The sequence below is a fragment of the Melanerpes formicivorus genome, unplaced genomic scaffold (genome assembly GCF_026170545.1).
Source record: "Melanerpes formicivorus ecotype bairdi unplaced genomic scaffold, bMelFor1.0.p_v2 SCAF_3, whole genome shotgun sequence".
NCBI classification, from domain to species: Eukaryota; Metazoa; Chordata; class Aves; order Piciformes; family Picidae; genus Melanerpes; species Melanerpes formicivorus.
Genome location: NW_027142355.1, coordinates 27,521,286 through 27,547,989, shown reverse-complemented (window position 1 = coordinate 27,547,989; position 26,704 = coordinate 27,521,286). Strand labels below are relative to the sequence as shown.

General features: G+C 54.4%; 1 protein-coding gene across 2 annotated transcripts in view; it reads left to right on the top strand.

Moving 5' to 3' along the window:
- SND1 (staphylococcal nuclease and tudor domain containing 1) overlaps nt 1-26,704 on the top strand; it is an 81,411-nt gene that overhangs the window by 46,939 nt on the left and 7,768 nt on the right. For both annotated transcript variants that reach the window (XM_068169646.1, XM_068169636.1), the window contains exons 13-16: nt 4,583-4,693; nt 6,249-6,321; nt 7,367-7,508; nt 12,007-12,116. In XM_068169646.1, coding sequence (XP_068025747.1) covers nt 4,583-4,693; nt 6,249-6,321; nt 7,367-7,508; nt 12,007-12,116 — 436 coding nt within the window. The remainder of the gene's footprint in view (nt 1-4,582; nt 4,694-6,248; nt 6,322-7,366; nt 7,509-12,006; nt 12,117-26,704) is intronic.

Genomic DNA, 26,704 nt, shown 5'->3' with positions numbered 1-26,704 from the left:
AAGTTGACTCTGAAGCCCAGTTCCCTGGGGTTTCCCACTTGGATTCCCTAATGGGGTGGCAACCTCAGTCAGCTGGAAGGTGACACTAAGTTGGGTGGGATGTTGATCTGCTGGAGGCTTGGAGGATCTACAGAGGGATCTGACCAGGCTGCATCCGTGGGGCAAGGTCAATGGGATGAGGTTTGTCAAGGCCAAGTGATTCAGCTGGGGTCACACCAACCATGTGAAGGCTCCAGGCTGGGGACAGAGTGGCTGGAAAGGGTAGAGGGGGCCCTGGGGGGGGGATTTGGTGATGAACCAGGCTGTGCCCAGGTGGCCAAGAAGGCCACCAGCAGCCTGGCCTGGATCAGCAATGGTGTGGCGAGCAGGAGCAGGGCAGGGATTGTCCCTCTGGACTGGGCACTGGGGTCAGTTTTGGGTGCCTCACTCCAAGAAGGACACTGAGGGGCTGGAGCAGGTCCAGAGAAGGGCAACAAAGCTGGGGAAGGGTCTGGAGGACTTGTGAGGAGCAGCTGAGGGACCTGGGGGTGTTGAGCCTGGAGAAAAGGAGGCTGAGGGGAGACCTTCTGGCTCTCTACACCTCCCTGAAAGGAGGCTGGAGCCAGGTGGGCAGCAAGTGATGGGACAAGAGGAAATGGCCTCAGGTTGCCCCAGGGGAGGTTCAGGTTGGGCATGAAGAGCAATTTCTTCATGGAAAGGGTTGTCAAAGGCTGCCCAGGGCAGTGGTGGAGTCCCTGTCCCTGGGGGGGTTTCAGAGCCCTGGAGCTGTGGTGCTGAGGGCCGTGGTTTGGCGGTGCCCTGGCAGTGCTGGGTTCAGGGCTGGACTCGGGTTGCAGGAGGCTCTCATCCCATGCTTCCAGGAAATGCTGAGTCCTGCTGGTGCCACCTCTGCCCCATGGTGTCCTCCTGGCCCCCACCAGCGAGGCCTGGAGATGTTTTGCTGGGTTTTCTCAGGGGTTTTGAGCTGGGCCGACTGGGAGCTGCTCCTCAGAGGGGTGGGATGAGGCTGCAAGGAGCCAATTTTTATCTCCTCCCTTCTTTTCCTTCACCAAAAAATGTTGTTTTTTCATGGCTTTAATGGGATTTTTGCTAGGTTTTTTTTTCTCTGCAGCCCAAAGCTTTTCATCCTCCCAGTTCCCAGTTCCAGTTTTAAGCTGGGATTAACTGGGGGGTTGGGGTGGGGGGTGGGGGGGGGGAGGGGAAGGAAAGGCTGCAGCTTCCCTTGCTGCAGCAGCTGATGGTTTGAAGGCATCCAGGGTGGGGACACTTGGACCTACAACCCCCTCCCCAACCCCAATCTTCATCCCACCAGCAGGAGATGTCCTCCCCAAGCTTCTCATCTTCCCAGGAGCCATCCCAGGGCTCCCAGTTTGCTTCCAGCTGAGTACTGGGAGCACCCCCCCCCACCCCTCACCCCCCCCCCCCCCCCCCCCCTTACCCCCTCCAGCCTTAAATGGTCCAAAAAATGGGAAAGGATTTCAGATTTTCCCAGGATTTGGGGATTTGGTGATTGCAGGGCTGGTGGGTCAGGATGTGGGATCCAGCAGGCTGCAGGATGGGATCCATTGCAGGATGCTGGACAGGATCCACTGTAGGATGCAGGATGGGATCACTGCAGTGGGATCTCATCCTGCACCCTGCAGCAGGGTCCCAGAGTGCAGGACAGGGTTCACTGCAGGGTGCAGTACAGGGTCCCTATGCAGGGGGCAGGATGGGATCCCTATGCAGGGGGCAGGATGGGATGTGCTGCAGGGTGCAGGATGGGATCCCTGTGCAGGGTGCAGGATGGGATGTGCTGCAGGCTGGGATCCCTCTGGATCTGTTGTGCGGGTGACACCGGTGCTCACCCCACCGATCCCACCCCATCCCCAGGGATCTCCTGGCACCTAACCCCCTCCAAGATTCCTCCTTTGCCTTCCCTGGTTGATCCCAATCCCAGATTTCCATCACTGGGAATTTCCCCCTCCTGCCTGCCCCCCCTTTCAGCTGGGATGGAGCTGGAGGGAGCAGCTGCCATTCCTTGGTCACCATCGAGGTCCCCACCCTGGTGGTGGCTCAGGGGGCCAGGAGTAAACTGGGATCATCTCCAGAAGCTTGGAATGAGCCTTTCCAGCTGGCAAAGGTCCAAGTTGCACTGCTGCTTCCCAAGCTGCTTCCTGCTCCTCTGGGCATGGAGGTGGCTTCTGCCAACCCAAATCCTGGGCAGTGGTGGTTGGCAGAAGCTCCTTGGAGCTTGGTAAGGTGGCCCTGAGCTTGACCAGTTGGAGCTAAGCCACTCACCAGCCTCTAACTGGTGCAACTGGGAGCTGCAGCCTCCCTGGCTCTGGAGCTGGAGTGGATCCCATGGGAAGGAGATGGCTGACTGCTGTGGACCAGATTGCTCCTGGTCACACCAAGGGGACCTTCTGGAGGCAGCAGAGCTGAGGTGATGGGAGCCAGCACCAGAGATGGGATCAACCCCCAGCTGCAACATGACACCCTGCTCAGCACCTCCAAAGCATCAGCTCAGGGTTCTTGTGGGTGCAGGAGGTGCTGAGGGTAGGAAAACCTCAGGGGGTCAAGGTGGGGGGTGGGGGATAGGAAGAGCTGTGGAGAGCTTCTTCAGGATGGAGCCAGACTCTTCTCAGGGTCCTGCCCCTGGGGAGGAGCAACCCCCTGCGGCAGTACAGGTGAGGAGTGACCTGCTGGGAAGCAGCTCTGTGGAGAAGGACCTGGGAGTGCTGGTGGGCAACAAGTTGCCCATGAGCCAGCAATGTGCCCTTGTGGCCAGGAAGGCCAAGGGTCTCCTGGTGGGGCAATGAAGAAGAGTGTGGCCAGCAGGTCAAGGGAGGCTCTCCTCCCCCTCTACTCTGCCATGCTGAGGCCACAGCTGGAGAACTGGTTCCAGTTCTGGGCTTCCCAGTTCCAGAGGGACTGGGAGCTACTGGAGAGAGTCCAGTGGGGGCTGGGAAGCTGCTGAGGGGCCTGGAGCATCCTTGTGAGGAGGAAAGGCTGCAAGCCCTGAGGCTGTTGAGGCTGGAGAAGAGCAGCCCCAGAGGGGATCTGAGCAATGCTCAGCAAGAGCTAAAGGAGCTGTGGTAGCCAAGAGGATGTGTCCAGACTCTGGTCAGTGGTGCCCAGTGACAGGACAAGGGGCAGTGGGCACAGACTGGAACCCAGGAGGTTGCATCAGGAGCAGATTGTTGGCTGTGAGGGTGGTGGAGCCCTGGAGCAGGCTGCCCAGAGAGGTTGTGGAGTCTCCTTGTCTGGAGAGCTTCCAACCCCACCTGGCCATTGTGACCCTGGGCAAGCTGCTGTGGGTGCCCCTGCTTTGGCCTTGATCTTCAGAGGTTCCTTCCAACCCCACCATGATGAGATCCAGTGCAAGATGATGCCCACCACACCACACCCCTCCATATCACCTTCAAACCAGTCTGGTCCTTCCCCTCCCCCTCAGGAAAAGCTGGAATGTTCTGGTCCAGTTGATTTCTGATGCTTTGATGGGATCAGGGAGGGTGGTGGCCACCGGTTGGAGATGAGATGACAGCAGCAGGAAATTGGTTGCCATCTCCTTCTGCTCCATTAAACCCCAACGAGATTCCACTCTGCTGAGCTCATTTAATTCCCTTCCCCTTTAATTAGAGAAGGCAGGGAATGGGCTGCTAATTCCCTACAGATCATCCAGTTAGGATCATCCCTGCAGATGGGGGGGGGGGGAGGGGGGGGAAGAGGGAATGGGTGAAAGGAGCTAAAAATAGCTCCAGAAGGGGGGGAAAAAAAAACCACACAAAATCTGGAGGATTTTGGAAGGGAGGAGGGAAAAAAACCCCAAACCAGCAGGGAGGCAGCTGGAAATGCCAGGAACTGGGAAGCAGCTCCCAAAGCTATTTTGGGAAGCAGCTGGGAGGATGGGAAAGGGGAGGAGAAGAGATGGTGGCAGCTGCAGAGATCCTGCAGAACCTCAATGGGTGGTGGGAAGGTTTAGGGGTGCTCCAGTAGAGCCTTCATGGAGGATGGTGATGTTTAGGGGTGTCTCAGTAGCTCCTCAACACCATGGTCTAACCCCAACAAAAGAGGTCATGGTTTGGGGGTGCTCCAGTAGAGCCTTCATGGAGGATGGTGATGCTTAGAGGTGTCTCAGTAGCTCCTCAACACCATGGTCTGACCCCAAACAAATGATGTCAAGGTTTGGGGGTGTCCCAGTAGCCCCTTGCTGGGTGGTGTTGAGGTTTGAGAGTGTCTCAGTAGCTCCTCAACACCTTGGTCTGACCCCAACAAATGATGTCAAGGTTTGGGGGTGTCCCAGTGGCCCCTTGCTGGGTGGTGTTGAGGTTTGAGAGTGTCTCAGTAGCTCCTCAACACCATGGTCTGACCCCAACGAATGATGTCAAGGTTTGGGGGTGTCCCAGTGGCCCCTTGCTGGGTGGTGTTGAGGTGTGGAGATGTTCCTCCAAACGCCTTTCCTTGTCCAACCGCATGAAACATGGCGGGGATCTCCTTTCACCCCCCCACCTCTGGTGTCATGGTGCAGCTGTGGTGGGTGCTGGTGCAGGTGTTCCCCTAAACTGGTTTTGAGCCCCTTTCTCAATCTCCTCTCCTGCAGCAACATCGCTGAGGCCTTGGTGAGCAAGGGCCTGGCCACCGTCATCCGCTACCGGCAAGACGATGACCAAAGATCTTCACACTACGACGAGCTCCTGGCCGCGGAGGCGCGGTGGGTGTCAGCCTGGGCTGCCCACACCTGTCTCCCATCTCCATCCCAACCCATCTCATCCCATCCCCATCGTGTTCCTGTCCATCTTTCTGTCCCATCACTGTGCAGCAGTCCTTGTCCATCCATCTGTCCCCGTCTCATATCCACTGTGTCCTTGTCCCTCCATGTGTCCCCATCCCACCTCCATGGTGTATCCATCCATCCATCCATCCATCCATCCATCCCTGTCCCCATCTCATCTCCACTGTGTCCCCATCCCACCTCCATGTGTCCCCGTCCCACCTCCACGGTGTCTCCATCCATCCATCCATCCATCTCTGTCCCCATCTCATCTCCACTGTGTCCTTGTCCATCCATGTGTCCCCATTTTATCTCCATGGTGTCTCCATCCCACCTTCATGGTGTCTCCATCCATCCATCTCTGTCCTCATCCCATCTCCACTGTGTCCTTGTCCATCCATCTGTCCCCATCTCATCTCCACTGTTCCCATCCCACCTCCATGTGTCCCCATCCCACCTCCATGGTGTCTCCATCCACCCATCTCTGTCCCCATCTCATCTCCACTGTGTCCTTGTCCCTCCATGTGTCCCCATCCCACCTCCATGGTGTCTCCATCCATCCATCCATCCATCCATCCATCCATCCATCCATCCATCTCTGTCCCCATCTCATCTCCACTGTGTCCTTGTCCATCCATGTGTCCCCATCCCACCTCCATGGTGTCTCCATCCATCCATCCATCCATCCATCCATCCATCCATCCATCCATCCATCCATCCATCCACCTCTGTCCCCATCTCATCTCCACTGTGTCCTTGTCCCTCCATGTGTCCCCATCCCACCTCCTTGGTGTCTCCATCCATCCATCCATCCATCCATCCACCTCTGTCCCCATCTCATCTCCACTGTGTCCTTGTCCATCCATGTGTCCCCATCCCATCTCCATGGTGTCCTTGTCCATCCATCCATCTGTCCCTATCCCATCTCCATGGTGTCCTTGTCCATCCATCCATCCATCTGTCCCCATCCCATCTCTATGGTGTCTCCATCCATCCATCTCTGTCCCCATCTCATCTCCACTGTGTCCTTGTCCATCCATCCATCTGTCCCCATTCCACCTCCATGTGTCCCCATCCCACCTCCATGGTGTCTCCATCCATCCATTTGTCCCCATCCCATTCCCATGGTGTCCCTGTCCCTCTGTCTGTCCTTGTCCCATGTCCTCCCCCCATCCCTGGCCCTCAGATAGTGCTGAGGGCCATGGTTTAGTGGTGACCTGGCAGTGCTGGGTTAAGGGTTGGACTTGATGATCTTCAAGGTCTTTTCAACCAAGCCCATTCCATGAGTTCCCACTGCAGTTAGCACCTTCTCCATTCCCAGCCCTCTCTGTGATCAAGCACCAGAAGGTCCAAATTTTCACCCTTCTGTTGACCTCTTCCTCCAACAAATCAGAGCACAAATGGTGCTTCAGAGTAGATCTGACTCACCAGTCCCTCACTGGGTGGCCACAGAGGACAGTGCCACCCCTTCCCAGCCCTGATGTCTCTTCTGCAGGGCCATCAAGAATGGGAAGGGGCTCCACAGCAAGAAGGAGGTCCCCATTCATCGGGTGGCTGACATCTCCGGGGTAAGGACCTTCCTCCTGCTCTGCTTTGGCTGCTGGGGAGGTTGGTGACCAGCATGGGGCTGAAGGTGCCAAACTGGGAGGACTGCTGACAGCCCAGCAGGTTTTGCTGTCATCCAGTGAGACCTGGCCAAGCTGGAGAGTTGGGTGGAGGAGAACCTCGTGAGGTTCAGGCAGGGCAAGTGTAGGGTCCTGCACCTGTGGTGGAGCAGCCCCCTGCAGCAGTACAGGGGAGGGGTGGCCTGCTGGGAAGCAGCTCCATGGAGAAGGACCTGGGAGTGGTGGGGGACAACAAGGTGACCATGATCATGAGCATCAATAAGGCCAATGGTGTCCTGGGGGGCATCAAGAAGAGTGTGGCCAGCAGGTACAAGGGAGGTTCTCCTCCCCCTCTGCTCTGCCCTGCTGAGGCCACAGCTGGACAACGGGGTCTGGTTCTGGGCTCCCCAGTTCCAGAGAGACTGGGAGCTACTGGAGAGAGTCCAGTGGAGGGTCTGGAGATGTTGAGGGGCCTTGGAGCATCTCTGTGAGAGCCCTGGGGCTGTTGAGCCTGGAGAAGAGCAGCCTGAGAGGGGATGTGCTCAATGCTCAACAAGAGCTAAAGCATGGAGGCCATGAAGATGTGTCCAGACTCTTGTCAGTGGTGGCCAGGGATGGGACCAGGGGCAACAGGCACCAACTGGAACCCAGGAGACTCCATCAGGAGCAATTTGTTGGCTGTGAGGGTGGTGGAGCTCTGGAGCAGGCTGCCCAGAGAGGTTGTGGAGTCTCCTTGTCTGGAGAGCTTCCAACCCCACTTGGCCATTGTGGCAAGCTGCTGTGAGTGACCCTGCTTTGGACTAGATGAGCTCCAGGAGCCCCTTCCCACCACCACCCCACTGGGATTGTTGGATTCCATGAGGTCCATCCCCAGCTGGGACAAACCAGATCCCTGCCCACACCCAGCTGCTGCACTGGGAGCAGTGGGGTGGCGAGAGGCCTCCTTTAGGTCTAGGAAGCTGGTTGGTGTCTCCAGCTCCATCCTGACCTCCTGTTTCTCCTCCCCCAGGACACCCAGAAGGCCAAACAGTTCCTGCCCTTCCTGCAGCGCGCCGGCCGCTCCGAGGCCGTGGTGGAATATGTCTTCAGTGGGTCGAGGTTGAAGCTCTTCATGCCAAAGGAAACCTGCCTCATCACCTTCCTCCTGGCAGGTGAGACCCCCCATCACTACCTCCCTTGAGCTCCTACTTAGTTGAGAAGGTTCTTCCCTCATCCCCATGGAGCTGGGGGTGGAGTAAATGGTGGTGATGGCAGCGGCAAGCCCTTGCCAAGGGTTTGCTTTGAGGTGAGGAACAGGTGAGGAGATGGTTGGAGGGTTTGGTTGATGGCCAGAAGGTTTAGTTGATGGCCAGAAGGTTCTGATGATGACCAGAGGGTTTGGTGGATGACTAGAAGGTTCTGATGATGGCCAGAGGGTTTGATGGGTGGCCAGAAGGTTCTGATGATGGCCAGAGGGTTTGATGGGTGGCCAGAGGGTTCTGATGATGGCCAGAGGGTTTGATGGGTGGCCAGAGGGTTCTGATGATGGCCAGAGGGTTTGATGGGTGGCCAGAGGGTTCTGATGATGGCCAGAGGGTTTGGTTGATGACCAGAGGGTTCTGATGATGGCCAGAGGGTTTGGTTGATGACCAGAAGGTTCTGATGATGGCCAGAGGGTTTGGTTGATGACCAGAGGGTTCTGATGATGGCCAGAGGGTTTGGTTGATGACCAGAGGGTTCTGATGATGGCCAGAGGGTTTGGTTGATGACCAGAAGGTTCTGATGATGGCCAGAGGGTTTGGTTGATGACCAGAGGGTTCTGATGATGGCCAGAGGGTTTGGTTGATGACCAGAAGGTTCTGATGATGGCCAGAGGGTTTGGTTGATGACCAGAGGGTTCTGATGATGGCCAGAGGGTTTGATGGGTGACCAGAGGGTTCTGATGATGGCCAGAGGGTTTGGTTGATGACCAGAGGGTTCTGATGATGGCCAGAGGGTTTGGTTGATGACCAGAGGGTTCTGATGATGGCCAGAGGGTTTGATGGGTGACCAGAGGGTTCTGATGATGGCCAGAGGGTTTGGTTGATGACCAGAAGGTTCTGATGATGACCAGAAGGTTCTGATGATGACCAGAAGGTTCTGATGATGGCCAGAGGGTTTGGTGGATGACCAGAGGGTTCTGATGATGGCCAGAGGGTTTGGTTGATGACCAGAAGGTTCTGATGATGGCCAGAGGGTTTGGTTGATGACCAGAAGGTTCTGATGATGGCCAGAGGGTTTGGTGGATGACCAGAAGGTTCTGATGATGACCAGAAGGTTCTGATGATGGCCAGAGGGTTCTGATGATGGCCAGAGGGTTTGGTGGATGACCAGAAGGTTCTGATGATGGCCAGAGGGTTTGGTTGATGACCAGAAGGTTCTGATGATGACCAGAAGGTTCTGATGATGACCAGAAGGTTCTGATGATGGCCAGAGGGTTTGGTGGATGACCAGAGGGTTCTGATGATGGCCAGAGGGTTTGGTTGATGACCAGAAGGTTCTGATGATGGCCAGAGGGTTTGGTGGATGACCAGAAGGTTCTGATGATGACCAGAAGGTTCTGATGATGGCCAGAGGGTTCTGATGATGGCCAGAGGGTTCTGATGATGCTGATGACCAGTTTGCTTCAGGACCATCCCGTGTCTCTGGGACCACCCTGGATCCCTCAGGACCATCCTGATGGGTCCATCCCCTCCTCTCATTGTGTGAGTTGGGCTGATGATGCTTCTGGAGATGTTTCCATGGTGGCAGACATTGTTTCTTCTGTCTTCTCCTGCTGCAGGGGTGGGGATTGCTGGGATTTGCTTCTCAACCCTGATGGTGTCCTTAGCATCCTGATGGCCACATCTCCAGCAGATGGAGGGTTTGGCTAGTCCTGAGCTTCAGGAGGGTTGTGCAGAGATCTGGCCTGGTTGGAGACTTGGGTGGAGAAAGAACCTCAGGAGGTTCAACCAGGGCAAGTGCAGGGTCCTGCACCCATGGAGGAACAACCCCCTGCAGCAGTACAGGGGAGGGCTGACCTGCTGGGAAGGAGCTGCACAGAGAAGGATCTGGGAGTGCTGGGGGACAACAAGGTGACCATGAGCCAGCAATGTGCCCTTGTGGCCAAGAAGCCAGATGATCTCCTGGTGGGGCAGTGAAGAAGAGTGCAACATGGGATGACCATGCCCACCACCGTGGTTGCCCAGCATGGGGAAGCCCTTTGGGGTCACCATGGGGCATGACATAGATTATGGAGTCCCACCTCCACCCTTGACCACCCCCATGGCCCTCTGGGAGGTCGCTGGTGGCGTGGTGGTGGCCGTCACCGTGGCCCTCCCGCTGCCCACGGGAGCCACCACGGCACAGGACAATTAAACTGTACCCTGAGTCATCAGTGGTGGGTGTTGAAGGAGCTTTGGATCTAATGAGCTTGATTAATTATTCAGGAGCCACTAATTAAAGGGCAGAAGGTTGGAGAGATGGAGATCTGGGACATCCCAGAGGTGCTGGTGGTGAGGTCACTGTGCTCAGCTGGTGCTGCAGCAAGAGGGTGAAACTGGGGGGAGAGGAGTGGTGAGGTCCCTGCTCCTTGGGACTCTGCTCCTTGGGGTTCTGCTCCATAGTTCTGCTCCATGGGGTTCTGCTCTATAGTCCTGCTCCTTGGGGTTCTGCTCCTTGGGGTTCTGCTCCATGGAGTTCTGCTCCATGGGCTTCTGCTCCATGGGCTTCTGCTCCTTGGGGTTCTGCTCCTTGGGGTTCTGCTCCATGGAGTTCTGCTCCATAGTTCTGCTCCATGGGCTTCTGCTCCTTGGGGTTCTGCTCCTTGGGGTTCTGCTCCATAGTCCTGCTCCATGGGGTTCTGCTCCTTGGGGCTCTGCTCTATAGTCCTGCTCCTTGGGGTTCTGCTCCTTGGGACTCTGCTCCTTGGGGTTCTGCTCCATAGTCCTGCTCCATGGGCTTCTGCTCCTTGGGGTTCTGCTCCTTGGGGTTCTGCTTTATACTTCTGCTCCTTGGGGTTCTGCTCCTTGGGGTTCTGCTCTATAGTCCTGCTCCTTGGGGTTCTGCTCCTTGGGACTCTGCTCCTTGGGGTTCTGCTCCATAGTCCTGCTCCATGGGCTTCTGCTCCTTGGGGTTCTGCTCTGTAGTCCTGCTCCTTGGGGTTCTGCTCCTTGGGGTTCTGCTCCTTGGGGTTCTGCTCTATAGTCCTGCTCCATGGGCTTCTGCTCCTTGGGGCTCTGCTCCATGGGGTTCTGCTTTATACTTCTGCTCCATGGGGTTCTGCTCCTTGGGGTTCTGCTCCATAGTCCTGCTCCATGGGCTTCTGCTCCTTGGGGCTCTGCTCCATGGGGTTCTGCTTTATACTTCTGCTCCTTGGGGTTCTGCTCCTTGGGGTTCTGCTCCTTGGGGTTCTGCTCTATAGTCCTGCTCCATGGGCTTCTGCTCCTTGGGGCTCTGCTCCATGGGGTTCTGCTTTATACTTCTGCTCCATGGGGTTCTGCTCCTTGGGGTTCTGCTCTATAGTCCTGCTCCTTGGGGTTCTGCTCCTTGGGACTCTGCTCCTTGGGGTTCTGCTCCATAGTCCTGCTCCTTGGGGTTCTGCTCCTTGGGGTTCTGCTCCTTGGGACTCTGCTCCTTGGGGTTCTGCTCCATAGTCCTGCTCCATGGGGTTCTGCTCCTTGGGGTTCTGCTCTATAGTCCTGCTCCATGGGCTTCTGCTCCATGGGCTTCTGCTCCTTGGGGTTCTGCTCTATAGTCCTGCTCCATGGGCTTCTGCTCCTTGGGGTTCTGCTCTAAAGTCCTGCTCCTTGGGGCTCTGCTCCATGGGGTTCTGCTTTATACTTCTGCTCCATGGGGTTCTGCTCCATGGGGTTCTGCTCCTTGGGGTTCTGCTCTATAGTTCTCCTTGGAGTTCTGCTCCATGGGGTTCTGCTCTATAGTCCTGCTCCATGGGGTTCTGCTCTATAGTCCTGCTCCATGGGGTTCTGCTCTATAGTTCTGCTCCATGGGGCTCTGCTCCATGGTTCTGCTTCATGGTTCTTCTCTGTGGCCCTTCTCTGGGGCTCTGCTGTGTAGGTTCTGTCTGCAAATCTTGATGGGTTCCTCAAAGTCTTGTTGGATGACCCTAAATCTTCTTGGGTGCCTCCAAATCCTGGTGTGTGCCCCTAAATTTCACTTGGTGCCTCCAGATCTTCATGGGTGCCCTTAAATCTTCATGGGTGCCCTTAAATCTCTTTGGATGGCCCTAGCTCTTGTTGGGTGTCTCAAACCTTCTTGGGTGCTCCCAAATCTTGGTGGGGGTTGGAACTAGATGATCCTTGTGGTCCTTTCCAACCCTGACTGATCCTGTGATCCTATGAAATCCCATTGGGTGGGGATACAGCAGGAGCTGGGATGGGGATGGGGACAGGACAAGGACTGGGATGAGTTTGGTTCCATCCCTGGTGGCTTGTTCCCACGTCCTGCTCACCACACAGCCCAACCTCTCCCAACCCTAGTGCCAAGGATGTGCCAGTGCTGGGGTGAACTGCTCCCATCCCACCTTCTCCAGTGGTTCCTTTCCTCCTCGTTCCAAGGGACATCTAGAGGTGGCCACTAACCTTCTCTGAGCTCTTCAGCTTCACCTTCCCTTTCATCTTCTTCCTCCTACAGGCATCGAGTGTCCGCGAGGCGCCAGGAACCTGCCTGGGCTGGTGCAGGAGGGGGAGCCCTTCAGTGAAGAGGCCACACACTTCACCAAGGAGCTGGTGCTGCAGAGAGAGGTAGGGCCAGATGCTCTGCAAGAGCTTGGGTGGCACTGCCATCAGGCCTAGTGGGAGATGGTGACTCCACCATGGCTTCGTCAAGGGCTTCGGGGCCTCCAGGGAAAGGCAAAGCTTCTGCTCAGGCTGGGCTTGGGGTTGGTCTTGTCTTTTGAAGCTCTGCTGTTGGTGTCACCATGGTGCTAGGGCTGGATCTGGCCCTGTTGTCCCCTCTGAGGTTCTCCTGGTGGTGTGTTGTGGTTCCACCATGGTGCTGAGCCTGGATTTGGCCCTGTTGTCCTCTCTGAGGTTCTCCATGGTGCTGAGCCTGGATTTGGCTCTGTTGTCCTCTCTGAGTTCTCCTGGTGGTGTGTTGTGGTTCCACCATGGTGCTGAGCCTGGATTTGGCTCTATTGTCCTCTCTGAGTTCTCCTGGTGGTGTGTTGTGGTTCCACCATGGTGCTGAGCCTGGATTTGGCCCTGTTGTCCCCTCTGAGGTTCTCCTGGTGGTGTGTTGTGGTTCCACCATGGTGCTGAGCCTGGATTTGGCTCTATTGTCCCCTCTGAGGTTCTCCTGGTGGTGTGTTGTGGTTCCACCATGGTGCTGAGCCTGGATTTGGCTCTATTGTCCTCTCTGAGGTTCTCCTGGTGGTGTGTTGTGGTTCCACCATGGTGCTGAGCCTGGGTTTGGCCCTGTTGTCCTCTCTGAGTTCTCCTGGTGGTGCTGGACCTGGATTTATCACATTCTCCACCTGGGAGTCTCTTGCTTGTTCCTGGCTGCCAGTGGAATCCCAGGAGGCTCCCCCAGGAGAAACATCTTAACTTGGGGGATGGTGGAGCCCTGGAGAGGTTGTGGAGTCTCCTCTGGAGAGCTTCCAAGCCCCCTGGCCATTGTGACCCTGGGCAGGCTGCTGTGGGTGCCCCTGCTGGAGCAGGGGGGTTGGACTGGCTGAGCTCCACAGGTCCCTTCCCACCACCACCACGCTGGGGTTGGATGGATTCTGGTCACCTCCTGGTTCCCTCCCTCCATCCCAGCGCTGCCATCATCTGCCCCTGGCTGTTGGGTGGAATTTTGATGGGAACTGGGGCAAAGCAGCAGCTGCTGGCTCTTGGCCTTGGCACAAGCATGGGGAGGGGTGGCAGAGGTGGCATCGTGACCTCCCTCACCATTGGCATGCTTGAGACCCATCGTGGTGGCTTCTGAAGGGGGGGGGATCTTCTCCTGCTAAGTGACATGGGCTGGTGGGGTCAGGATGAGAACCATGGAATGGTTTGGGGGTCACTCTGTGCCCAGCTGTCCCTTGGGCACATTTCTTGGCCTCTTCAGAGGGTGGCAGCTCCTGGAGGGGGGGTGACAGCTGCATCCTGGGGTGCCATGGTGTGGCATTTCCTTCCTAGGGGCTGGCAGGTCCCTCCCTGGGGTGCTTTGAGGTGGCATCTCCCTCTTGAGGGGTGGCATCTCTGTCCTGGGGGGTTGACAGCTCCTTCCTAGGGGGGGTGACAGTTCCATTCTGGGGTGCTGTGGGGTGGCATCTCCCACCTAGGGGGTGGCATCTGCTTGGGGGGGTGCCAGGGAGGGTGATTCCCGTCGGTTTCCCTGGCAACCAGCTGCTGGGGACATCCCCATCCCCCAGCCCGTTGCTGGCTGCGTCACCACCCAGTGCCACCCCCCTGCTGCCAGATCCTGCCAGCCCTCCCCAGTCCCTGCCAGTCCTTGCCGCCCTCTGCCGCTCCTGACACCCCCTCTAGCCTCGGCCAGCTCCTCCAGCTCCTCTCTGCCAGCCTCTGCCGTCCCCTCCAGCTTCTGCCAGCCCCAGCCAGTCCCTGCCACCCCCTTCAGTTCCCCTTTGCCAGCCTCTGCCAGTCCCTCCCACCCCCTCCAGCTCTGCTTTTCCAACCCTCTGTGAGTCCCTGCCACCCTGCCACAGCCGCTGCCACTCTCTCCAGCTTCCCTCTGCCAGTCCCTGTCACCCCCCTCCAGTCCCTGTCACCCCCTCCAGTCCCTGTCACCCCCTCCAGCCTCTGCCAACCCCTCCAGTCCCTGTCACCCCCCTCCAGCCTCTGCCAACCCCTCCAGCTTCGCTTTGCCAGCCCCAACCCTCAGCCAGTGCCTGCCAAACCCTCCAGCTCCCCACTGCCAGCACCAGCCAGTCCCTCTCACCTCCTCCAGCTCTCTTCTCTGCCAGCCCCTGCCACCTCCTCTAGCTCTCATTTGCCAGCCTCTGCCGGTGCCCACCACCCCCCAGTCCCTACCAGTCTCTGCCAACCCCTCCAGTTCCCATTTGCCAGCCCCTGCCGGTTCCTGCTGCCCCCTCTGGCTCCACCCTGCCAGCCGGTGCCGGTGCCTGCCACCCCCTCTAGTTCCCCTTTGCCAGCCTCTGCCACCCTCTACCAGCCTCTGCCAACCCCTCCAGCCCCTTCTGCCAGCCCTTGCCACCCCCTCTGGTTTCTTCCAATGCCTCCAGCTCCTCTCTGCCAGTCCCTTCCAGCCCTTCCCAGTCCCTTCCAGCCCCTGCCAGTCCCTGCCACCCCCTCCAGCACCCCTCTGCCAGCCTGTGCCAGCTCCTGCCATCTTCCCTCCCTTTCCTTCCCAGCCCATGACTCTCGTTGTGCAATGCAGCATTTTTCCAGTTGGGAATTGCAGCAGGAACCAGTTAGGCTGCTGGGTTCCCAGTTCCAGAACTGGGCTTTGGTAGTGCTCAGGGTGCCAGGGCATCCTCCTTCTCCTCCTCATCATCCCAGCTCCTCAACCCCTGGGAAGGTTTTGGGGTTCCCCCCCCCCCCTAATTTCAAGCTTTCCAGGTCAGGGAAACAAAAAAATTCCCTGGCTCAATATTCCAAATCCTTCAGGAATGAAGCAAGAAAGGAGCTTTTTAGGCTTTCCTTCCTCGTTTTATTCCTCCTCATCCTCATCCCAGCTCCTCTGCCCCTGGAAAGGTTTATTGCCCTGATCCAACTAATTCCAGGTCAGGAGAATAAAATCCCTTGGCTCAGCATTCCCAATCCCTCAGGAATGAAGCAAAAAAGCAGCTAATTTAAGGTTTTCTTCCTCCTCATCTTCCTCCTCATCCCAGCTCCTCAAACCCTGGGAAGGCTTTATTCATCCCCTGATCCAAATAGTTCCAGGTCAGGAGAATAAAATCCTTTGGCTCAGCATTCTCAATCCCTCAGGAATGGAGCAAAAAAATCAGCTTTATAGGGTGTTCTTCCTCCTCATCTTCCTCCTCATCCTCATCCCAGCTCCTCAGCCCCTGGGAAGGTTTGTTATTTCCATGCCCTGATCCAACTAGCTCCAGGTCAGGAGAATAAAATCCCTTGGCTCAGCATTCCCAATCCCTCAGGAATGGAGCAAAAAAATCAGCTTTATAGGGTGTTCTTCCTCCTCATCTTCCTCCTCATCCCAGCTCCTCTGCCCCTGGAAAGGTTTATTGCCCTGATCCAACTAATTCCAGGTCAGGAGAATGAAATCCTTTGGCTCAGCATTCCCAATCCCTCAGGAATGGAGCAAAAAACAAATCAGCTTTATAGGGTGTTCTTCCTCCTCATCTTCCTCCTCATCCTCATCCCAGCTCCTCAGCCCCTGGGAAGGTTTGTTATTTCCATGCCCTGATCCAACTAGCTCCAGGTCAGGAGAATAAAATCCCTTGGCTCAGCATTCCCAATCCCTCAGGAATGGAGCAAAAAAGCAGCTAATTTAAGGTTTTCTTCCTCCTCATCTTCCTCCTCATCCCAGCTCCTCAGCCCCTGGGAAGGCTTTTTTCATCCCCTGATCCAAATAGTTCCAGGTCAGGAGAATAAAATCCTTTGGCTCAGCATTCTCAATCCCTCAGGAATGGAGCAAAAAAATCAGCTTTATAGGGTGTTCTTCCTCCCCATCTTCCTCCTCATCCCAGCTCCTCTGCCCCTGGAAAGGTTTATTGCCCTGATCCAACTAGTTCCAGGTCAGGAGAATGAAATCCCTTGGCTCAGCATTCCCAATCCCTCAGGAATGGAGCAAAAAAATAATCTTTATAGGGTGTCCTTCCTCCTCATCTTCCTCCTCATCCCAGCTCCTCAACCCCTGGGAAGGTTTTTTTTTCCATGCCCTGATCCAACTGGCTCCAGGTCAGGAGAATAAAATCCCTTGGCTCAGCATTCCCAATCCCTCAGGAATGGAGCAAAAAAGCAGCTAATTTAAGGTTTTCTTCCTCCTTTTCTTCCTCCTCATCTTCCTCCTGGCACACTCCCAAGCTCCCTGGTTCTGGGCTGTGCCACATTCCCACGCTGTCCCCAAGTGCCTGCCAGTGTGTCACCCACCCCCGGGCACTGGTGCTGGCACTTGGTCACTGCTGGCACCAGGCCATGCTGGGATGGATGGTGGGGGATGGCACTGGACCAGCTTCCCTGCTTCCCTGCCTGCAGCCTTGCCTCATTCCCTACTGTCCTGCTTCCTTACCTGCATCCCTGCCTGCTTCCCTAATTCACTGCTTCCCTGCCTGCTCTCCTGCATCCCTGTCTGCTTCCCTGCTTCCCTGCCTGCTTCTCTGCCTGTCTGGCATCATCCCCCTAAACATCCCCCCCCCAAGCATCCTGTGAGCATCCCTGGAAGCATCCTAGGATCATCTTGAGATCATCCTCCTGAGCATGCCTGGGGCCATCCTGGAATCATTCCCCCAAGCACCCCTTGAGCATCCCTGAGACCATCCTGGAAGCATCCCCCAACAACCCCCTTGAGCACGGCTGGAAGCATCCTAAGAGCATCCCTCAGGCCATCCTGGGATCATCCCTGGGATCACCCTGGAAGCATCCCCCCAGTTATCCCCCTGAGTATCTCTGGGACCATCCTGGAATCATCCCTGGGATCATCCTGGAAGCATCCCCCCTAATTATTCCCCTGAGAATCCCTGGGACCATCCTGGAATCATCCCTGGGATCATCTTGGAAGCATCCCCCCCAGTTATCCCCCTGAGTATCCCTGGGACCATCCTGGAATCATCCCTGGGATCATCTTGAAAGCATCCCCCCAGTTATCCCCCTGAGTATCCCTGGGACCATCCTGGAATCATCCCTGGGATCATCTTGAAAGCATCCCCCCCCAATTATCCCCCTGAGTATCCCTGGGACCATCCTGGAATCATCCCTGGGATCATCCTGGAAGCATCCCCCCAGTTATCCCCCTGAGTATCTCTGGGACCATCCTGGAATCATCCCTGGGATCATCCTGGAAGCATCCCCCCTAATTATTCCCCTGAGAATCCCTGGGACCATCCTGGAATCATCCCTGGGATCATCCTGGAAGCATCCCCCCAGTTATCCCCCTGAGTATCCCTGGGACCATCCTGGAATCATCCCTGGGATCATCTTGAAAGCATCCCCCCCCAATTATCCCCCTGAGTATCCCTGGGACCATCCTGGGATCATCCCTGGGATCATCCTGGAAGCATCCCCCCAATTATCCCCCTGAGTATCCCTGGGACCATCCTGGAATCATCCCTGGGATCATCCTGGAAGCATCCCCCCAGTTATCCCCCTGAGTATCCCTGGGACCATCCTGGAAGCACCCTGTGATCGTGTCTGGAAGCATCCCTGGAGCATCCCTCATCTTGCAGCGATGAGCTCCCCACCATCTTCTGAGCAGGTCCCTGGTTTCCATCCCATCTCCTGGAGCTTCCACCATTCCCAAGGGTGCCACCTTCACTTCCCAGATAGCCCCAGTTATCCCAATGGATGTGGTGAGGTTTTGGAACCCCTGGCATGGTGACTGGCACAGTGGAGCTTTGTGCCATTGGAAGGGGGTGGGTGGAGGTGGCACCGTGGAGCCATGGAAAGGGGGCTGGAGTTGGCAGGATGGAGCCCTATACAATGGGAAGGAGATGCAAGTGGCACCCTGGAACCATGGGAAGGGGCTGGGGGTGGTACACTGGTGGTGTGGAAAGGGGCTGGGGATGGCACTGTGGTGTGTGTGTCATGGGAAGGAGGTGAAGGTGGCACCCTGGAACCATGGGAAGGGGCTGGGCATGGCACCTCAGAGCCATGGGAAGGGGCTGGGAGTGGCACCATGGAGCTTTGTGCCAGGGGAAGGGGCTGGGGATGGTGCCTTGGAGCCATAGGGAGGGGCTGGGGGTGACACCATGGAGCTTTGTGCCAGGGGAAGGGGCTGGGGGTGGCACCATGGAGCTTTGTGCCAGGGGAAGGGGCTGGGGATGGTACCTTGGAGCCATGGGAAGGGGCTGGGAGTGGCACCCTGGAGCTTTGTGCCAGGGGAAGGGGGTGGGGGGTGGCACTGTGGAGCCTTGTGGCCATGCCAGCCTCTGAGAGCACCCAAACTCAGCTGGTGCCAGGGCACAGTGTCGCGGTGAACCCACTGAGCCGCAACAACAAGCCGACTGCGGCACCAGAGCCCAAATTAGCTGCAGCTAATTAGGATAATTAACGGGAGCCCCATGTCGAGGGAGGAGGTGTACAAGTGGCTGGGAACACACGCTGCTGTGCCAGCCCTGCCTGGCACGGCGGGCATGGTGTGGGCATGGCTGTGTGGTGACAGCAGGGCATGGGAAACCTCTCCTGGTGCCGCCGTAGAGGGGTGAGGGTGGCACTCTGCAGCTTTGTGTCAGGGGAAGGGGATGGAGGTGGCACCATGGACCTTGTGCTGGGTGGCACTATGGCTGGGGGTGGCACTGTGGGGTTTTGGCCTTACCCTTCCAACCCTACGACATTTTTTGTGCCATGGGAAGGAGATGAAGGTGGCACCATGGAGCCATAGGAAGGGGCTGGGGGATGGCACCGTGGAGCTTTGTGCTGGGGGAAAGAAATGAAGGTGGCACTGTGGAGCCATGGGAAGGGTCTGGGGGTGGCACCGTGGAGCTTTGTGCCATGGGAAGGAGATGAAGGTGGCACCATGGAGCCATGGGAAGGATCTGGGGGTGGCACTGTGGAGCTTTGTGCCATGGGAAGGAGATGAAGGTGGCACCATGGAGCCATGGGAAGAGCCTGGGGATTGCACCTTGGAGCCATGGGAAGGGTCTGGGGGTGGCACTGTGGAATTTTATGCCATGGGAAGGAGGTGAAGGTGGCACCATGGAGCCATGGGAAGGGCCTGGGGATTGCACCTTGGAGCCATGGGAAGGGTCTGGGGATGGCATCTTGGAGCCATGGGAAGGGGCTGGGGATGGCACTGTGGAATTTTATGCCATGGGAAGGAGATGAAGGTGGCACCGTGGAGCCATGGGAAGGGGCTAGGGGCGGGCACCTTTGAGCCATGGGAAAGGGCTGGGGGTGGCACTGTGGAGTTTTGTGCCATGGGAAGGAGGTGAAGGTGGAACCTTGGAGCCATGGGAAAGGGTTGGGGGTGGCACTGTGGAGTTTTGTGCTATGGGAAGGAGGTGAAGGTGGAACCTTGGAGCCATGGGAAGGGGCTGGGGGTGGTACTGTGGAGCTTTGTGCCATGGGAAACGGATGGAGGTGACATCATGGAGCCTTTTTGGGGGTGGCACATAAAGAAGGAAGCCAGAGGGGGTTTGGGTAAAAATATTAAGGTGTTTTACTTGGGGGGGGGGGGGGGGGAGGAAATCCCCAACTTTAAAATAGGCCAAAATAAAAAAAGCCTAAAAAAAAAACCCCAAAGCCTAAACACCCTCCCAAAAACCTAACAGACTCCCAAAGAAGCCTAAAAGCAACCCAAAGAATCCTAAAAACCAGGAGAAAATAATAATAGTAATAAAAGCAACAATAAGAAGCCTAAAACAGCCACCCAAAAAAAGCCTAAGCCATCCCAGAATGGCATGGAAAAGGTTCCCAAAAGCCTAGCAGCCCGTCTGAAATCCATCAGAGCAAGCCTGACCAGTTCTGGGCTCCTCAGTTTAGGAGGGATGTTGAGCTGCTGGGAGGTGTCCAGAGGAGGGCAACGAAGCTGGGGAGGGGTGTGGAGCACAGCCCTGTGAGGAGAGGCTGAGGGAGCTGGGGTTGCTTAGCCTGGAGAGGAGGAGGCTCAGGGGAGACCTCATTGCTCTCTACAGCTACCTGAACGGAGGTTGTAGCCAGGTGGGGGGTTGGTCTCTTCTCGCAGGCAGCCAGCACCAGAACAAGAGGACACAGTCTGAAGCTGTGTCAGGGGCGGTTTAGGCTGGAGGTTAGGAGGAAGTTCTTCATAGAGAGAGTGATTGCCTATTGGAATGTGCTGCCTGGGGAGGTGGTGGAGTCACCATCACTGGAGGTGTTTAGGAAGAGACTTGATGGGGTGCTTGGTGCCATGGTTTAGTTGATTAGATGGTGTTGGGTGATAGGTTGGACTCGATGATCTCAAAGGTCTCTTCCAACCTGGTTAATTCTTATTCTTATTCTTATTTGCTTATTCCTATTCTTATTCCTATTCCTATTCTTTCTATTCCTATTCCATTCCACTCCATTCCACTCCATTCCACTCCATTCCATTCCATTCCATTCCATTCCACTCCATTCCATTCCATTCCATTCTATTCTACTCCACTCCACTCCACTCCACTCCACTCCACTCCACTCCACTCCACTCCATTCCACTCCATTCCATTCCATTCCATTCCATTCCATTCCATTCCATTCCATTCCATTCCATTCCACTCCATTCCACTCCATTCCATTCCATTCCACTCCATCCCATCCCAAAAAACCAAACCAAACCAAACCCAAAAAAGCCTAAAAAGCCTGGAAGGAAACTACCCAAAAAGAAAAGGGGGGGAAAAAAAGAAGTCAAAAAAGACACACACAACACCCTCCCCCCCCCAAAAAAAAACAAACCACCACCAATAAAAAACACCAAAAAGGCCTCAAAAAACGCCCCCAAAACTTCCCCAAAAGCCTAAGAAACATCACCCCAGAAACCCTTCAATGTGTGAGGGGAAATAATGAAATAGCATAGAATGAAATAGCATAGAATGAAATAGCATAAAATATACATTAAAATAAATAAAATACATAAATAAATAAACAAAAATACATTAAAAATAAATAGAGAAAAAAAGAAAAGAGAAAAGAAAAGGAAAAGAAAAAGAAAAGGAAAGAAACAGAAAAAGCCTTAAATAAAATATTTTATATATATATATATAAAAATATCTATTGTATATAAAAATATATATATAAAAATCCCCAAAACATCTCCAAAGCTTTAAAAAAACAACCCCCAAAAAGCCACAAAAGGCCTAAGCCACCCAAAGACCTCTCCCCCACCCTGAGAAACAAGAGCTAGTGCACCCCAAAGGCCTAACCAAACCCTCCAAAGCTTGGCCAACCCCCCAGAAATCCCCAAGGACATTGGGTGAGGGCTCGGAGCCGGTGGCAGCTCCCCCCCAGGGACCTCGATCCACTGCCCTGGTGCCAGTCCCTGGCCACAGGTACATGGTAATGGCACAGGGGTGGTCCCAGGGCTGCTGCAAGGCAACCTGGGGGACACCGCTGTCACTGGGGCACTCCGTGTCACCTCTGCCAGCACTCAGGGCGCCTTGTGTCCCTGCTACTGGGCCCCAAAGTTCACTGTGTCCCTGCCACCGACACCCAGGGCACCCTTGCTGCCAGCACACGAGGGTCCCTGTGTGTCCACGTGGCCAGGAGACAAGTGACCCTGCAGCTGGCACCTGGGGGTCTCCCCATGTCCCCACAACAAGGACCTAAGGCTCACCGTGTCTCCACCACCAATACCCTGGACACCTTGTGTCCCTGCCACCAGCACCCGGGGGTCACCATCTCCCCACCACCCTGGACACTCTTGTGTCCTTGTCACTGGCATCCAGAGTACCCCTTGTCCCTGTCACTGGTACCCAGGGCACCTTGCATCTCTGCTGCTGGCACCCAAAGGGCCTTGTTCCATGTCACTGGCACCCAGGTCACCCCACGTCCCTGCTGCCAGCACCTGGGGGTCATCATGTCCCCACCACCCTGGACCACACTTGTGTCCCTGTCACTGGTACCCAGTGTCCCTGGGTACCAGTGTCCCTGCTGCCAGCACCCAGAGGACTTTGTGTCCCTGCTGCCATCACCTGGGGGGTCACCATGTCCCCACCACCATGGATGCCCCGTGTCCCTGTCACTGGTGCCCAGGGGACCTTGTGTCCCTGTGCACCTGGACCTCCTGGTGCCCCCCCCAGTGCCTCCAGCACCCAGGCCACCCCACGTCCCCGCTGCCAGCACCCAGAGATCTTTGTGTCTCTGCTGCTGGCAGCTGGGAGTCCTGGTGTCCCCCACCATCAGCACCCAGGGGACCTTGTGTCCCTGTGCACCTGGACCTCCTGGTGCCCCCCCAGTGCCTCCAGCACCCAGGCCACCCCACATCCCCCGCTGCCAGCACCCAGAGGACCTTGTGCCCCTGCCATCAGCACCCCGAGGACCCTGTGTTCCCCACCCACCTGGGAGGTCCCAATGTCCCCAGACTTCTCCCCCACCACAATGCCACCAATGGCCTACCCCCCAGTTTTGGTGGGAGATGTCCCACAGTGGGTGACAATGGGGGCTCAAACCGAGGGCAGCACAAACCTAGTGGTGTGTGTGCCCCCCTCATCTATTTCCTTCCCCTCCCCCCCCCCCAGAATTCACCATTTTTAGTTCATTTTACCACCAGAAAAGCGGGGGGGGGGGGGGGGAAAGCAGCAAAATTAAAACCTTCTGAAGGCAAAAAGTGCTCAAGGTAGGGTAAACAGCTTGGGGGGCACCTATTTACCTCTGTGTTTGTGTCCCCCCTCCAATTACTTTTTGTGGTGTGTCCCCCCAAATCCATTCCCCCCCTAAATTCACCATTTTTAGTTAGAACCAAATAACAAACAGTAAAAAAAAAAATCTTTTTGAAGGCAAAAAAGTTCTCAGAGTAGGATAAATAGGTGGGGGGAGGTGGGGGGGCACCTATTTACCTGCCCCCCCCCCCCCCAGTTATTTTTAGTTAGCAATAAAACCATTTTCAGTTAGAAATAAAACCAAAGCAAACAATAAACAGTAGAAACCAAATATTAAAATAATTTTTAAAGGAAAAAATAAAAACTCAACTTCTCAGAGTGGCATAAATGGATTAGGGGGAGGGGCAACTATTTATCTATTTATCTACCCCCCCCAATTAATTTTTGTGAGGGGTGTGTTCCCCACCCCCCCCTCCCCAAATTCAACACTTTTAGCTAGAAATAAACCCCCCAACCCCCAGTTAAATAAATAAATAGATAGATAAAGCTTTTTTTTTTACTGGGGGGGGAGGAGAGGGGAGAGAAGGCAAAAACTTCTCAGAGTGGGATAAATGGATTGGGGGGGGAGGGCAACTATTTATCTACCCCACCTCCCCCCTCATTATTTTTTGTGATGGAATGGAATGGAATGGAATGGAATGGAATGGAATGGAATGGAATGGAATGGAATGGAATGGAATGGAATGGAATGGAATAGAGTAGAATGAAATGGAATGGAATAGAATAGAATAGAATAGAATAGAATAGAATAGAATAGAATAGAATAGAATAGAATAGAATAGAATAGAATAGAATAGAATAGAATAGAATAGACCAGGTTGGGAAGAGACCTTTGAGATCATCGTGTCCAACCTATCGTCCAACACCACCCAACCAACTAAACCATGCAACCAAGCACCCCATCAAGTCTCCTCCTGAACACCTCCAGTGATGGTGACTCCACCACCTCCCCAGGCAGCCCATTCCAATGGGGCAGTCTCTCTTTCTATGAAGAACTTCTTCCTAACATCCAGCTTAAGCCTCCCCTAGTGCAGCCTGAGTCAGTGTCCTCTTGTTCTGGTTACCTGGGAGAAGAGACCAAGCCCCACCTGTCTACGACCTCCCTTCAGGTAGTTGTAGACAGCAATAAGGTCTCCCCTGAGCCTCCTCTTCTCCAGGCTAAGCAACCCCAGCTCCCTCAGCCTCTCCTCATAGGGCTTGTGTTCCAAACCCCTCACCAACTTCATTGCCCTTCTCTGGACTCGTTCCAGCAAGTCAACCTCCTTCCTAAACTGAGGGGCCCAGAACTGGGACACAGGACTCGAGGTGTGGCCTAACCAATGCAGTGTACAGGGGCAGAATGACTTCCCTGCTCCTGCTGGCCACACTGTTCCTGATGCAGGCCATGTGCGCCCCTCTTCCCCCCCACCGCCCCCCCCAAATCCAACATTTTTAGCTAGAAATCCCAGTTAAATAAATAATTAAATCTCTTTTGGGGGGGTTGGGAGGAAAGGCAAAAAGTTCTGAGAGTAAGAATAAATGGGGGGGGGGGGGGGAACCTATTTATCTACCTCACCCCACGACCCCTAATTATTTTTTGGGATGTGTGTGTGTCCCCCTCCTCAAATTCAACATTTTTAGCTAGAAATAAACCCCAACCCCCAGTTAAATAAATAAATACATAGATAAATATCCTTTTTTTTTGGGGGGGGGGGGAGGGAAGGCAAAAAGTTCTCAGAGAATGGAATGGAATGGAATGGAATGGAATGGAAGAATAGAATGGAATGGAATAGAATAGAATGGAATGGAATGGAATAGAAGAATGGAATGGAATGGAATGGAATGGAATGGAATGGAATGGAATGGAATGGAATGGAATGGAATGGAATGGAATGGAATGGAATGGAATGGACCAGACCAGGATAAATAGAAAGGGGGAGGGCACCTATTTATCTACCTCACCCCCCCCACACACCTAATTATTTTTTGTGATGTGTGTGTCCCCCTCCTCAAATTCAACATTTTTTAGCTTGAAATAAACCCCCCAACCCCCAGTTAAATAAATAGATACAAAAATATCTCTTTTTTTTTTGGGGGGGGGGGGGAGTGGGGATAGGCAAAAAGTTCTCAAGAGTGGGATAAATGGATTGGGGGGGGGGAGGGCACCTATTTATCTACCCCACCTCCCCCCCCTCGTTATTTTTTGTGACGTGTGTGGGCCCCTCCCCAAATCCAACATTATTTTAGCCAGAAATAACCCCCAACCCCCCCTTAAATAGATAGATAGATAGATAGATAGATAGATAGATAGATAGATAGATAGATAATTTGGGGAGGGGGGAAGGCAAAAAAGGTCTCAGAGTAGGATAAATAGAGGGGGAGGGCATCAATTTACGAACCCCACCTTGGTTATTTGTTGTGGTGTGTGTGACACCCCCCCCCTTTCAAATTCAACATTTATAGCTAGAAATAAACCCCCCAGTTAAATAAATAAAGAGATAGATAAATAAATAGATAGATAAATAGATAGATAAATAGAAGATAAATAGATAAATGAATAGATAGATAGATAAATAGATAAATAAATAGATAGATAAATAGATAGATAGATAATTAGATAAATAAATAGATAAATAGATAAATAGAAGATAAATAAATAGATTAATAAATAGATAAATAGTAATTAGATAGATAAATAAATAGATAAATAGATAGGTAAATAGATAATTAGATAGATAAATAAATAGATAAATAGATAAATAGAAGATACATAAATAGATAAATAGAAGATAAATAAATAGATAAATAAATAGATAGATAAATAGATAGATAAATAGATAAATAGATAAATAAATAGATAACTAAATAAATAGATAAAGCTTTTTTCTGGGGGGGGGTGGGGAAGGCAAAAAGTTCTCTGAGCAGGATAAAAGGTGAGGGGGTGGTGGGGGGGAAGGGGGGGTGGTGGTCACACACCCCACACCCCCCCCAATTTTGTGTGTGTTTGTGTTTGTGTTTGTCTCCCCCCCCCCCCCCCCCCCCCCCCAGCCACACACCTTTAAAAAACGTGGAAGAATATTTATTAAAATACAAAAATACACCTTGGGGGTTTTGGGGGTTTTTTGTTTGGGGTTTTTTTTCTCTTTTTTCCTCTTTGTTTTTTTTTTTTGGGGGGGGCTGTTTTGTTTTGTTTTGTCCTTTTCTTATCTTTCTGGTTTGGTTTTGTTTTTCTTGGTGGGTTTTTTGTGAGTGTGTGTGTGTGTGTGTGTGTGTGTTTCTCTTCCTGGCTCTCAAGGAGTTTGGTGTTGTAGATATATAGAGATCGTTTTAATGATAGCGCCCCCCCCCCCCCCCCCCCCAACACCCCCCCCCCCCCAACCACCACAAGACCCCCTCCCCCCCCCTAGTTTTACACCCCCCACAAAAAATAATAATTAACCACCATTGTATCCATCCAATAATTAACTTCTTTGTTTAAAGCTTAAAAGAAGGAATTTCAGTGCTGGGGGGTGGAGGGGAAATAGGGGGTGTGGGGGGGGGGGGTAAAGGGGGTGGGGGAGGGGAGGCAACCCCCCCCCCCCTTGCATCACAGCACCCCCCCACCCCCAAAATAATAATTAAGGAGGATGCCCCTCCCCCTCCCTCCTCCACCCCCCTTTTAAAAGTGAGGACCCCCCCTTGAAATATAAGAAGGGGACCCCCCCTCAAAAGGAAGCCACCTCAGATGCTGGTGGTTTCCGTTGTCAAGCTTAAGAACATTCCCCCCTCCCACCCCCCGCCCCCCCCCCCAATTAAAAAAGCCCTTTAATTGCTCTCCCCCCCCCCCGCCCCACTTATTCCACAATCATTCCCCTGGGGGGGATAACGTTAAGGGGGGGGGGAGGATTTCCCCCTAATTCTTACAGACACACGCACCAACACCCCCCCCCCCCCAAGACGAAAAAAGACTAAAAACAG